This window comes from Trichosurus vulpecula, chromosome 2 (assembly GCF_011100635.1).
Source record: "Trichosurus vulpecula isolate mTriVul1 chromosome 2, mTriVul1.pri, whole genome shotgun sequence".
NCBI lineage: Eukaryota > Metazoa > Chordata > Mammalia > Diprotodontia > Phalangeridae > Trichosurus > Trichosurus vulpecula.
The window spans coordinates 249,098,685-249,114,274 of NC_050574.1; the positions used below are offsets into that span (position 1 = coordinate 249,098,685).

Below are 15,590 nucleotides of genomic sequence, written 5' to 3' on the forward strand. Positions count from 1 at the left end.
TTGGAGGTCAAAGGTGACGGTAAAAAGCTAGTTTAATGTATCTCAGCTAGTTGGAGAGATGTTGGTGTTGTGGTAGAAAAGAGGAATTATCAAATTTGAGATATGAGGAACAGAACACTGAGGTCAAAGGCATTTTCCTTGCTGGTATGTTTTTGATGTGGGGAATTGCAGATGGAACCAAGGAGGTTAAGAAACAGCAAGGGTGTCAAATCATTAATGTGAATATAGTAATTTTCTAAGCATGATAATGAGATGGAATGGAACAATATAAATAAACACCTTAAGTCAGGTCCTAAAGTCACTGAAGAATGTAGAAGAGGGTAGTAGAAGGTAGTACATGATGACAGTAGTAGAGGATTTGGAGAAAGTGGTATAACTGATTGATAGGGGCTTCAAATGAGGAAAGGAGGGATAATAGAGATAGAATGATCAGTGGTGTAAAAAGAACTTGGTAATACAAAGAATACAAACAATACAGATACAAACAATCTGTCTTCCTTTAGCACTGAATTATGGGGAAAAGGAAAAGGTTAAGTGTCCACAGAAGTCAGTTAGAGGAGGTAGACGTAGGAGATGAGATGGACTCAAAAGCATTTCCCAGAACAGAATAGAATTTCTATATGGCATAGGAGGTGATTGAGAGGCAAATTCAAGGAGAATAGAAGTGGGCAGAGGTGCAGTAGAAGTGCAATGAAGTGACAGGTCGGGGTAAATAGGAAGAGTAGAGGCAAGAGAGTTATAAATAAAGAGAAAGAAGGAAAGAACATGTTTGTAGACAGAAGAACATATTCATAGAAGACTGAGGGAGATTTCTATGCTGGCAGGATACAATTGCTTAAGGAAGTTGGAAGGAGAAGAATAGGGCTTAGGCATTGTGAAGAACACACAATACTATACTACAGACAATATCTAAAACTATTTGAACTAACGTTTTGATCACTTTCATTTTATATAAATACCACTTTGAATCAGATTACTTAAGTGAAAAAGCAAATGTGATTAACATTCTGTACCCTAATTATTGTGCCATGTTCTTGCAGTGTGTTCCTGTGTTTTTCAGGAATCAGTGTACCCCACTACTACTTGCTGCCACATCTGGAGCGTTGGACACTGTCCATTATTTGTTTTCTCACGGGGCTAATTGGAAAAAAACAGACAGCAAAGGAAATAATATAATTCATTTGTCAGTGCTAAATTTTCACACAGAAGTTTTGAAGCATATTATAGAATTAAATGTCCCTGAACTCCCAGTATGGAAAACGTTGGTAGGTAAGTAGAAACATTTTCTTTTCAAATAAATTTTGAAATTGTTACTCACTTTAATGATTAGCACTCACTCTGAAGTAGGGCCCACAAATAAACTGCATGTTATTTAACATTTAAAAAAATTAATATATGTTTTTATATAACTCATTTCTCTGTACATACAAGTATATATTTGCACACATATATTTATGTATTTTTTAAACCATTTACCTCCTTGGGGCATGTGCCTAGAAGTGGTATATCTGGGTCAAAGCCTGTGGACATTTTAGTTACTTTCTTAGAATGATTGCAAATTGCTTTCCAGTATGAATGGACAAATCCATAGCTCCAATATTTGTGTACCTGTTTCCTTCAGCCTCTCTATCATTGACAATTCCCATCTTAGGCATTCTTTGCTAGTTTGTCAGATGCAAGAGGAAATCTCAGAGTTGTCTTGACTTGCAATTCTTTTATTATTAGTGATTTAGAACAATGTTTCGTATGGTTCTTAATAGTTTAGGATTCTTTTGAGAACTATTTGTTTGTATCCTTTGTTCACATAAACATTGGGGAAAGGCTTTTGGTACATATTTATGATACATCCCTGTATCTCCTGGATAACAGATCCTTATCAGAGATAGTAGATGCAAAGTGAATGTGTTATTTTTTAAATAGCCTTTTAGCAAAATAAAACTTTTACCAATAAGGCAAAATGCAACATAATTGTGTTGGGTTTTGCTTTTTATTGGTGATTTAATTCAACTCCACATTTATTAAGCACCTGCTCTTGGTATGGTATCATGACAGCCACTGGGAAACACTGACAAAACAGTCTCTGGCCTTAAGGACATTGTATCATACTTAGTGGAGATGACATAGGATCTATACATAGATAGATAAGTATAAATGAAGTGTATACGAAATAAAACAATGTTATTTCAAAAAATGTAAAGCCTTAATAACTGGGGTATTCAGGATAGACCTCACCTAGGAGGTGACGTGAATTGTGGCTTGATTCTGAGTCAGAGGAGAGGAGAAAGTGCATTCTAGACCTAAAGGACGATCTGTGCAAAGGTAAAGAGGGAGGAAATTAATTATAGCATATAGGAAATAGTCATCAAGTCAGTATGACTAGAAAGGAAAATTCAAGAAAAGGAATATTATAAAATAAGACTTGGAAGGTACAAGAAAGTCAGATTGTAGAAGGCTTTACATATCAGGATAAGGACTTTACATTTTAGCCTGGAAATGAGGGAATTACTTATTTCTGAATAGAAAAATGAAATATTTATATCTGTATCTTAGTAATAGCAGTTTGGAAGCTATATGGAAATGGACTAGAGAGAAGAGAGATTGGAATATGGGAGACCAATTAGAAGGCAATTACAATAGTCCAGGTGAGATGTGATGAGGAACTGAGTTAAGGCGATAGCCATAAGAGTGGAGAGAAGGGGCCCAGATATGAGAGCTGTGGAGATATGATTGACAAGACTTGGCAACTGCTTAGATATGGAGAGTAAAGGAGAGAGAAATATCAAGGTTACTTGAAGTTGCAAACTTGTGTATCTGGCAGTATGGTGGTTTCTTAATAGAAACAGGGATATTTGTAAGAGGGATGATTTGGGGAAGAAATATAATGAGTTGCATTTGAGATATATTGAGCTTGAGATGCCTGCCAATGTCTACCACCATAGAATCATAGAAATGGGTCTGAAAGGGACCTTAGAGATAATCTAGTCTTGTAAGAAAAAGGAACAGAGAATGGACAAAAAGTGACAATCCAGGTTTCACAATTGCCTAAGGCCTGCTACTACTGGAACAGCCCTAAAGGCTTTCTACTCCTTGTGAGTGAATACTCACAGCCAACAGTGATGGAGTTAGGGATGGCTTCCAGGAGAAGCTGGGTTTTAATGGAGTCAGATGGTTTTGGAGGAGTCAGACATGGATTCATTAAAGAAGTGTGAGGGTGAAGATTGGTGGGGATGTAGGAAGAAAAGGGAAATCATGCTGCTATATCATTGCTCTCACTTTAAGAACTGATTAGAAATATATCTTTTTGTACATTATTTTCATTTTTGGATCATGAGTTTCTTAAGGGCAGAAAAAGTATCTTATCAACAACAGACAACAAATCCCAAGCACAGTGAACAAAATTCATTGACAATAATATAGTTGTGGGGGGGCGGGGTGTACAACTAGGTGGTACAGTGAATAGAGCAGGCCCTGGAGTCAGGAGGACCTGAGTTCAAATCTGGCCCCAGACACTTGACATGCACTAGCTGTGTGACCTTGGGCAAGTCACTTAACCCCAATTGCCTGGCCCTCCCCCCGCTGAAAAAAATATAGTTTGGGCCATTCATTGAACTTTATCTTAACAAATAAATTGGAGAGGTGAATGGTGTTCTTATGAATTTGAGTCATTTGGAAAATCAATCTAGATGACAGACCAAAGAAAATGCTAATTTCCTGAATAGCAAGGCCACTTTCCCCCTTCTTTTTGAATTATTAAATAACTTAGACCTTAGAGATCAGACACCATGTCAGTCTATTCATCATCTTGTACAGGGCCATGCACAGGTAAGAGCTTCATTGATTTTTGGAGCTGGTGAGTATGACCCCAATTTCCTGCTTCATTTTGTCCGTGTAGAGGAAGCCTTAATCACACAGTCGTATCTTATGGAATCATATTTTTATAATTTTTCTGTTGAACTCCCATCAGAAATGTTGCAATCTGAAAGTTATAAACGGAAGATGATGGCGATCATGTCCTTGGAAGTAATTTGCTTGGCAAGTGAAAACTACTGGAGGTGTATTTTAAATGCAGGTAATATGAAAAGAGACAAACTGGTAATTCATTTTTACTTATTCTACTATTTACTAATTTACATGGTGGCACTTTATAGCTAAGTTGACTTCATTAAAATAGCTTCATTGTTGCCTAATTATTTGGTTACGGAAGAAGAGAATACTTAAAGTAAATTTTATCTTCTTTTCACCTTGGAAGAAGTGTAACCTCTTGGAATAATACCGATTCAATTTCTGTGGAATTCCACGTTTTTTCAACACATAAAATTGGCTCATTACTTCATATATTTTAATGCAACAAATTAATTTCAACAAATGTTTCTTTAACACCTATGTCCCAACATGTTTCTGTTCTATTTCTAGGCTCATTTATTAGCATAAAACCTTACTTTGGGAAGGGAATTGTAATTTTCCACGTGTCTCAACTGTAATAATATTGGTATATTGTACATAATAATTTGTCTAGTATTTCTACAGCACTCACTATGCACCAGGCACTGTGCTACGTACTTCACAATTACTATTTCATTCAATCTTCACCATGCCAGGAAGGTTAATTGCTATTATTATTATTTTTCCCATTCTATTGATGAGGAAGCATGCAGAGGTTAAGCGACTTGCCCAAGGTCACACAGCTAACAAGTGTCTGAGGTTGGATTTTAATTTGGGTCTTCTTGATTCCAAGGCTGGTGCTCTATCCACTGCACCACCTAGCTGCCCAACTCTCTGCCTAATTTAGGAACTACTTCTATCACATTCATACTAAATGAGTATCCAGCCTCTGTTTGAGCATTTCCAGTTACTGGACAGTTATTGCACCATCAACAAGTGGTACATGAGATGAAATGATGCAGACTAGCCAACAGTACAATTAAATGGATTCGGAACTCGTTAAATTGCCAGACCCAAAGAACTGGCATTAACTGGTAGATATCAGTTTGTTGGGAAGTCTCTAGTGATATGCCTCAAGGATCTGTCCTTGGCCATGGGCTGTTCAACATTTTAAACAATAGAGTGGCAGATTTTTAGAAGATTTGAAACTGGGAGGGATAGCTAAGACACAGGATGAGACAGGATCCAAAAATATCTAGATGGGCTAAAATGATGGACTGAAGATAAATTTTATATAGATAAATGTAAAGTCATGCACTTGGAATCAAGGAACCAGTTTCACAAGGATAGGATGGGGATAAACTGTATGAAAATGATTTGGGGTTTTACTGGATTGTGAACTGTGGACTTAGGGCTACATTAAGAAAGGTATACTGTCCAAAACAAGGGGTTGATAGTCTCACTGCATTTTGTGCTAGATAGATCATATCAGGAATATTGCATTCAATTCTGAATATCACAATTAATAGAGTATTGATAAACTGAAGGGCACACAGATAGAGGTGGGTGACCAGGATGATGAATGAATATCATGACATAAAATGATTGATTCAAGGAAGTTAAATAGGCTTAGCCTGGTGAAGAGAAAGCTTATGAGGAAAATGAGAGTAGTCTTCAAGCATCTGGATAAATGTCTTGAAAAAGAGGGGTTTAACTTCATCTATTTGGCCCTAAAGGGCAGAACTAGGAGTAAGGGGAGGAAGCTACAGAAAGATAGTTTAGATTTGACTTGAGAATAATGGGCAGAGGTTGGGGTATGGGAAGAGGCTGAGGAGCCTGCTTGTGGAAAGTCATTATATTGTGTAATGGAAGTATCCTGCTCCCCAGTTTGGAGCATGTGCAGATATTCTGTAACTAGTTCCAGTCTACTAACCACACGATCAAGAGATGGACTGCTGATTAGCTGCATAGCTGGAAGAGGAATACATCCAAAAGGCATTTGATAGCCAAGGCAAAAATTCTTGGTTCTAGCTTTTCCAAGCCTGGCTGGCCCTAGAGGAGGAGGATGAACTGCTGTGGTCCTCTGAGTAAGTGAAGAGCCTTGCGCCATCTCTCACCTGGCACTGGCATGAAACCAAGAATGCATAACTCAGCTCTGGTTTCTATTTCTGTTGTTTATTGTTTTCATGTTTTTAGGTGAAGGGCATTAGAGATGGCTATGATCTTGTGAGCTTTGAATGGTCAGCAAGGTGAGTCACCAAAATTCCAAGAGCTGGAATACATGCTGGTATTTGTCAGAAACCTGACAGTGAGGAGCAAAGTCCTGAGAGATTGGCTTAATTCAATCTAGCGGTAGCAGAGGTTCAGACTTATCATTCATCAGCCATTCCACATTGGGAAATGAACTTCACGGGATGAACGATATTTGGAACTGCATTAATTTTAAGCCTACTCTTGTCAAAGTCTGAGGTGGCAGAAGGGAGAGTTTTCTCCCAGGTTTTAGGAGGAAATGGTTACAAACTTCTGTTCTTATACCCTCAGAATAAATATCTCTTTTTAAAAGTTAACTAATTAACTTAAAAGTTATGATTAAATACAAGTGGGGCATTAATTAGTGGTGGCTAACAGTGGAGGTCACGTCAGATTGGGAGTTCGGGCTGATAGCATTAGAGAAGAATCACTCCCAAATTCTACAGGTTAACTCTTAAAACTATGAGGACGTAGCTAGGCTTGTTCTGGAAGATGGGGGTCAGAACATTGCTACATGAGGAAGAATTTCTTAATGATTAGAACTGCCTGAAAGTGGAATAGGCTACCTTGGGAGGAGGTAGTATGATCCCTCCTCACTGGAGGTCATCAAGAAAAGTCTGGATGACCACTTAGTGAAGACACAGAGAGAATTCCTGTTGGGCCTGAAATTGAAAAGAAGAGTAAGTTGGTGGCTCTGGAAGTCCTAAAGTCCTTTCCTGTTTGTCTTGGAAAACTTACCTAGTGGTACAGGAACCCTTTGGTTTGATTGGTTCTAAAATTCCCTGGTCCCACTTCCGAAGTGGACCAAAATTCTCAAGATGGCTCTAGAAAGGCCAACCTTCATCTTCCAAACTTAATTGCATTACTGAAGCAGGTCCGGATTTAACCTTGTATCTAGCATATTTAGAATTGTTTAGTACATATGTGCTAAATTTGTGGCTATCTTCCTGCCTTTTTAGTAGACAGAAAATTACAATACTGGAAAATGCCCACATTACTTGAATTTTTCAGGCAATGTAAAAAATTATATAAGAAGTTATAAAAAAAAGCAGGAAGTATGTGGGTTAGGTAAAAATAAAAGGTTTCATTTATGACTATTACAGACAAATAAGAGATTTAAAATAAGATTACATTGGAAAAGTATCATTTTGAGAATAATATAATGCTGGCCCTACAAATAAACATTTTTGCTTGAAAATCTCATCTCATAACCAATACATTTTGAATACTTTAGTACAGAAATACTCCACTTATCCAGAGGTCACACCTCTGTCAAGATCAGCCATTCAGAACACAGGAAGCTAGAAGTAATTGAAGTAGAGGGGGAGGAAAGTGAGAGGCAATGGGATTTAGATTTCTGGATACAGGCTTAAAATATGGGAAAGATGGTTTCTTGGTCATGATGGCATGCACCTAACAAGGGTGAGTAAAATATGTATATATATATATATATATATATATATATATATATATATATATATATGTATAATGTGAATTCTTTCTAACCCAATTCATATGGTCTAAAAGTCAAAATGGAAGATAACAGAAAACTGCTTACAAATATCCATAAAACGTAACATCATAGAGAGTAGCAGGTACAACATAAAGGGAGAAATTTCAGAAGAGAAGACAAATAATTCACAAGGACAATATCTAAGAAAGGGAATAGTATTTACGTCTAAATACAAATGAGGTGGGGTGGAGCCAAGATGGCGGCTGGAAAGCAGGGACTTGCATGAGCTCCCCACCAGGTCCCTCCAAAAACCTATAAAAATGGCTCTGAAATAATTCTAGAACTGCAGAACCCACAAAATAGCAGAGGAAAGCAGGGATCCAGCCCAGGACAGCCTGGATGGTCACTGGATGAGGTCTATCGCACACGGAGCAGAGGGGAGCAGAGCCCGGAGGGAAGTGGGACCCAGTGTGGGCCGCGGCAGGACCAACCAGACCAGGAGCGGGGCGGAACAGGCCCTAGCACCCTGAATCAGTGAGCTATGGCAGTTACCAGACTTCTCAACCCACAAACACCAAAGACAACAGAGAAGGTTAGTGGGAAAAGCTGCAGGGGACAGAGTGAAAAGAGTTCTCGGTTCAGCCACCACCCTGGGGGCAGCGGAGGTGGTACAGCTACAGAACTACAGCTGCAGTTGCTTCCGGCCCCAGGCCCACCTGGTGGGAGGAATTAAGTGGCGGATCAGAGCAGGAGTGCAGAGCCTGCTTAAGATTTTCATCAGGTGCCGGTTGATGGTTTTTGGGGAAGGAGGAGTGCTGGTGTGGCAGAGCTGGCTGTATAGAAATAGCTCTGAAATCAATGGCACATCCCCTCAAGCTTGGAACAAAGTACTCTTTACTCTACAAGCAGTAATACCCCGCTGAAAAACTCAAGGGTCAAGTAAGTTGGCTGGGAACGTGGCCAGGCAGTGAAAACATACTCAGATTCAGTCTCAGACTTTGGAATCTTTCTTTGGTGACAAAGAAGACCAAAACATACAGCCAGAAGAAGTCAACAAAGTCAAATAGCCGACATCAAAAGCCTCCAAGAAAAACATGAACTGGTCTCAGGCTATGGAAGAGCTCAAAAAGGATTTGGAAAAGCAAGTTAGAGAAGTAGAGGAAAAATTGGGATGAGAAATGAGAATGATGCAAGAAAACCATGAAAAACAAGTCAATGAATTGCTAAAGGAGACCCAAAAAAAATACTGAAAAAAATATTGAAGAAAACAACACCTTAAAAAATAGACTAACTCAAATGGCAAAAGAGCTCCAAAAAGCCAATGAGGAGAAGAATGCCTTGAAAGGCAGAATTAGCCAAATGGAAAAGGAGGTCCAAAAGACCACTGAAGAAAATACTACCTTAAAAATTAGATTGGAGCAAGTGGAAGCTAGTGACTTGATGAGAAATCAAGATATTATCAAACAGAAACAAAGGAATGAAAAAATGGAAGACAATGTGAAATATCTCCTTGGAAAAACCACTGACCTGGAAAATAGATCCAGGAGAGATAATTTAAAAATTATTGGACTACCTGAAAGCCACGATCAAAAAAAGAGCCTAGATATCATCTTTCAAGAAATTATCAAGAAGAACTGCCCTGATATTCTAGAGCCACAGGGCAAAATAGAAATTGAAAGAATCCACCGATTGCCTCCTCAAAAAGATCCCAAAAAGAAATCTCCTAGGAATATTGTCGCCAAATTCCAGAGCTCCCAGATCAAGAAGAAAATACTGCAAGCAGCCAGAAAGAAACAATTTGAGTATTGTGGAAACCCAATGAGAATAACCCAAGATCTGGCAGCTTCTACATTAAGAGATTGAAGGGCTTGGAATACGATATTCCGGAGGTCAATGGAGCTAGGATTAAAACCTAGAATCACCTACCCAGCCAAACTGAGTATCATGCTCCAAGGCAAAATATGGATTTTCAATAAAATAGAGGACTTTCAAGCTTTCTCAGTGAAAAGACCAAAGCTGAATAGAAAATTTGACTTTCAAACACAAGAATCAAGAGAAGCATGAAAAGGTAAACAAGAAAGGGAAATCATAAGGGACTTACTAAAGTTGAACTGTTTTGTTTACATTCCTACATGGAAAGATGATGTGTATGATTCATGAGACCTCAATATCATAGTAGCTGAAAGGAATATGCATATATATACATGTTTATGTATATATATATATATGTATATATGTGAATGTGCATGTATGTATATATGTATGTGTATATATATATATAAAGAGAGAGAGAGAGAGAGCGGCCACAGGATAAGTTGAAGATGAAGGGAAGATATCTAAAAGAAATAAAATAAAATTAAAGGATGAGAGAGGAATATATTGAGAGAGGGAGATAGGGAGAGATAGAATGGGGTGGATTATCTCACATAAAGTTGGCAAGAGGAAGCATTTCTGGGGGAGGAGGGGAGAGGGCAGGTGAGGGGGGAATGAGTGGATCTTGCTCTCATCAAATTTGGCCTGAGGAGGGAGTACGATACATACTCAATTGGGTATCTTACCCCACAGGAAAGAAGAGGGAAGAAGATAAAAAAAGGGGGCGGGATGATGGAGGGCAGGGCAGATGGGGGTGGAGGTAATCAAAAACAAACACTTTGGAAAGGGGAAAGGGTCAAGGGAGAAAATTCAATAAAGGGGGATGGGTTGAGAAGGAGCAAAATATAGTTAGTCTTTCACAATATGAGTATTGTGGAAGGGTTATAATAATGATACATATGTGGCCTATGTTGAATTGCTTGACTTCATAGGGAGGGTGGATGGGAAGGGAAGAGGGGAGAGAATTTGGAACTCAAAGTTTTAAAAACAGATGTTCAAAAACAAAAAAAAAGTTTTTGCATGCAACTAGAAAATAAGATACACAGGCAATGGGGCATACAAATTTTTCTTGCCCTACAAGAAAGGAAGGGAAAAGAGGATGGGAGGGGAGTGGGGTGACAGAAGGGAGGGCTGAATGGGGAACAGGGCAACCAGAATATACGTCATCTTGGAGTTGGGGGGAGGGTAGAAATGGGCAGAAAATTTGTAATTCAAACTGTTGTGAAAATCAATGCTGAAAACTAAATATGTTAAATAAATAAATTTAAAAAAATAAAAAAAAATGAAAAAAAGAAGTGGGTATTTAGGAATAAGGAAATTAGAGGGGGAAATAGCCAATAAAAAAAAATAACTAGCTCTAAGTTCATAAAGAGACTTTTCAATTATATTGAGGAGAAACCATATTTTCCTATATGTTTATTGATTTGGTTATGCTCAATTTATTTTCAAATGTTTTATCAAAGTCTATCCACATAATTGTGAACTTTTTATTATTTTGTTATTAATAATGTAAAGTTATACAAAAGTGGTTATTTCTCTGATCAACTAAGTGAATTTACCAATGAGCTAGATGAGTTTGAGGGATATTAAAATATTTAATTCATTTTTTATAATTGTTAATGAACTCCTATAAATATTTCAAAAGTAAAAAAAAAAAAGAAATTTATCTTGCCCTACAAGAGAAGAAGGGAAAGGGGGATGGGAGGGGAGTGGGGTGGAAGAAGGGAGGGCTGAGTGGGGAATGGGCCAACCAGAATATACACCATCTTGGAGTGGGTGGGAGGGTAGAAATGGGGAGAAAGTTTGTAATTCAAATTCTTGTGAAAATCAATGCTGAAAACTAAATATATTAAATAAATTAAAAGAAACTAAAAAAAAAATACAAATGAGAAGGATAGAAAAGAAATAGATGGAGAAATTTTGAGTGAATAGATATCATCAAGACATGTTGGATGGGACTCATGACTGGACAATGACTTCGGAGAAGTATATGCTATTCAAAAGGAATGGGATATGTATACCAAAAAAAGGATGAGGTAGAGGTAGAGGTGGTGGTGGCAGTAGAGTAGAACTATATATGAAGAAAATAAATGCATGTGAACAAACCCAGGAACTGAAATGGGAAAGCACAGTGGAAAGCATTTTGTTGAAGGAAAAAATAGAAAATATTTTCATGGGAGTGTACTTCAGACCTTTTGACATAAGGACCAGGATATACAAGCTGGGAACCAAACCTGATGTGGATTCATAATACAGTATTAATGGGGACTTCAAGTATCTAGACACCTGTTGAAACTGCCTCTTTGGTGAAAGCCATTCTGGAACTGATTCTAACTAACAAGGAGGAACTGGTTGCCCAACTGGTTACCATATTATGGTAACTTTGGGGACAAGTGAACACTCCATCTTAGAATTTGTGGTAGAAGACAATTAAGTGAGATTTTTCTGATAGGAATCTTCAATTTTGGAAAAGCGTATTTCCAAGAGTTCAGAGAAAGCACAGAAAAGAACACATGGAATAAAATTCCATGGGTACATAAGCTCAAGAAGAAAGTGAAGTACTCAAGAATGAAGTTTTGAAGACATAGAGAAAAATTCTGACAAAGAAAATGGGGAGCTATCTACAGGAGCTAATGTGGCATTCACAGAAAATTCACTGAACAGTTGAGACTCTTAAAAGACACATAGAAGGTGAAAGCAAGAACAGAGGATGGATATAAAAGAACAGCCCTTTCTGGGAAGGATAATCTTAGTAGCATGAAAACACAGAATGAGTTGAGGTTTGCCTTTTAATTTATGTTGGGCATAAGGAAGGGCAGAAGGCAATAAGGCTTTTGAGTGAGATGGATGGGATGACCAAACATGGAAAAGAAGAGAGAATTGTAGGCTAAGCTGAGTGAGAGGAAGGGAAGAAAGAACTAGAGGCACTCAAAAAGTTCAAATCAACAGACCCCAAAGAAGTATAAATTAGGGTATGAAAACTAGGAAGTGGAAATGCTTATTGAGCCACTTTTGGTGATCTTTGAAAGGTCATGAAAAATGAGAGAGATGCTATAGAACTGAAGAAGAGAAAATGTTCAAAATTTTTTTTAAAGAAAGAGGGTGGAGTCTATAAACTATAGGCCAATGAATTTAATGTCAATTTCTAGCAAAATTCTAGAATTGATCATAAAAAATTGTTTTGTGCACAATGAGAAAGGGGAGTAATGATCACTAAGAATCAGCATGGCTACATGAGGAACAGGTCATGTCAGACTAACTTCCTATCCTCTTTTGACAGTTTTACTAAACTGGTAGATTAGGGAGAAAACTACAGACGTAGCATACTTAGATTTCAAGAACTCATTTGACAAAACACTCTCATACTATCCTTGTGTACAAGGAGAAGAGATACAAGTAAGCTAAAAGCATATTCAGATTCAGAACTGATTCAATGACTAATCCCAAAGAATAGTCATTAATGTCATTTGTTGGGAGATGTCTAGTACTATGTTTCAGGAATCTGTCCTTGTTCCTATACTATACACATTTTAATAAATGAATTTATTGAAGGAATAGATGGCATGCTAGATAGAGTTGGATATGACATGAAACTGGTAAATCAGATGACAGTGGATGAATTAGGATCCTAAAAAGATCTTGATAGGTTAGAAGGATAGGTTAAATCTATTTAAGGTGAACTTTAATGGAGATAAATATAAAGTTCCACATGGGTTTAAAAAATCAATTTCAGAAGTACAGAGTGGAATGTCTTGAACAGAAAATTGGTTGAGTAATAAAAGAAAGATCTGCGGGTTCTATAAGACTGAAAATATCAAAACAAATGATCAGAACTATAAAGCAACCAAACAGCTGATAATATCCTTGGCTACACTAAGCCACAATTGACCAGAAAAAAGATGACAGTACCAGTGTATTCTGCTCTGATGAGACCACATGGACAGTATTATATTTAGTTCTGGTGCCACATTTCAAGAAAGATAACATACCCTATCCAAAGAAGGGTGACCAGAATAGTGAGGGAAATGGCGACCATGCCATACGAAGATCCATTGAGAAAACTAGGGATGTTTAGCCCAGTGAAGTGAAGATTTGGAGAGTATATCATAGAAATGTCTTCAGGTATTTGATGGAAGAGGGACTGAATTTGTTTTGTTTTCATCCAGAGGTCAGAACAAGAAGCAAAAAGTAGAAGTTACAGAAAGGTTAATTCTGGCTCAATATAAGGAAAGTTTTTGTAACAATAACGACTTTTGAAAGCAGAAAACTGGGAAAAAAATTTTTACAGCAAGTATCTCTGATAAAGACCTTATTTCTCAAATATATAGAGAACTGAGTCAAATTTATAAGAATATAAGTCATTCCCCAAATGATAAATAGTAAAAAGATATGAACAAGCATTTCAGATATGAAGAGACAAAGAAATCAAAGCTATCTATAGTCATATCAAAAAATGCTCTAAATCACTATTAATTAGAGAATGCAAATTAAAACAACCTCACACCTATGAGAGTGGCTAATATGGCAGAAAAGGAAAATCATAAATGTTGGAGGGAATGTGGGAAAATTGGGACACTAATGTACTGATGGTGGAATTGTGGACTGATTCAACTATTCTGGAGAGCAATTTGGAACTATGCCCAAAGGGGTATAAAACCATGCATGCCCTTTGACCCAGCAATACCAATACTAGGTCTGTATCCCAAAGAGATTTAAAAAAAAAGAAAAAGGACCTATATGTAAAAAAATATCTATATCAGCTCTTTTTGGGTTGGCAAAGAACAAGAAATTGAGGGGATTACCACCAACTGGGGAATGCCTGAACAAGTTGTAGTATATGATTGTAATGGAATATTATTGTGCTATAAGAAATGACAAGCAAGAAGATTTCAGAAAAACCTGGAAAGACTTAAATGAACTGATGCAAAGTGAAGTGAGCAGAACCAGGGGAACATTGGACACAGTAACAATAATATTTTATGATAAACAACTGTGAATGACTTAGCTATTCTCAGTATTACAATGATACAAGACAATCCCAAAGGACTCATGATGAATATGCTTTTTGCGTCCAGAGAAAGAACTGATGATGTCTGAATACAGACTGAAACATAGTATTTTTTTCTCTTTATTGTTTGAGTTTTCTTGCACAAAATAACTAATATGGAAATGTTTCACATGATCACCCATGTTTAACCTATATCAGATTACTTATTGTCTCAGAAAGGGGTTAGGGGAGGAAAGGATAGAATTTGGAACTCAAAACTTAAAAAAACAGAACAACAAATGTTAAAAATTATTTTTACATGTAATTGAGAGAAAAGTAAAATGTTATTAACACACAATTACAACTTTCCAAATGTTGAATGGACTACATTATAAGAGTGGCCTCTTACAAACTAGAAATTGTCAGGCATAGGCTGGATAATCATTTGTCACAAATATTATCGGAGCTATTGGTTGGGCTAGGAGCCCTTTGTGGTATTTTGTTTGACTGCGTGCTCTCCAAGGTTTCTTTTAACTCTAAAATTCTGTGAGTCTGAAAAAAATTTCTGAGCCATCAAAGTATTTGTCATAAAGATTATGAATTCATTCTCATTCTATAGTCAGTTTATCTTTCCCAGCTTCATCTCTTCTCTGTAAGAGAAGTCCTCAAACTCTAACACATAATCCTTTCACTTAAATCAGTATCCAATGTTACACGCAATTCTAGCAAATCTTGGGCAAAACATTTCACTACTCTGGGACTAATTTCCCTAAATTCCTGTATACAATGAAGGAGTTGGACTTAGATGACTCTTGAAAGTTCCTTCCATCTCAAAAGATTCTGTTATTCTGTTGCTTACGCGAATCACTTTGGGGTTTGTTTTTGTTTTGTGTGTGTGTGAGTGTGCGTGTGTGTGTAGGTTTCAGGTTTTTTTCCCTTAGAAAATGAGAGTCTCGGGTGAGATGGTCTCTAAGATCCTTTCTAGCACCAACCTTCTGAGATAACCTGGTTTTCTAGCTACAGCTGATCAGGCGTAGGAATGGAGATAAACACAGCGGAAGGCATCATAAAAGCAGTAGGAAAAGACAGTTTACAAGCTTGACAATGAGAGAAGGAGGCAAATGAATTACCAAAAGCAGATACAAG

At 37.3% G+C, this 15,590-nt stretch overlaps 1 protein-coding gene across 1 annotated transcript in view; it reads left to right on the plus strand.

The window, feature by feature from the left end:
- The window catches only part of ANKAR (ankyrin and armadillo repeat containing), a 95,902-nt gene that overhangs the window by 46,978 nt on the left and 33,334 nt on the right, over nt 1-15,590 (plus strand). Inside the window, exons 8-9 of the mRNA XM_036742439.1 lie at nt 1,061-1,269; nt 3,965-4,069. Coding sequence (XP_036598334.1) covers nt 1,061-1,269; nt 3,965-4,069 — 314 coding nt within the window. The remainder of the gene's footprint in view (nt 1-1,060; nt 1,270-3,964; nt 4,070-15,590) is intronic.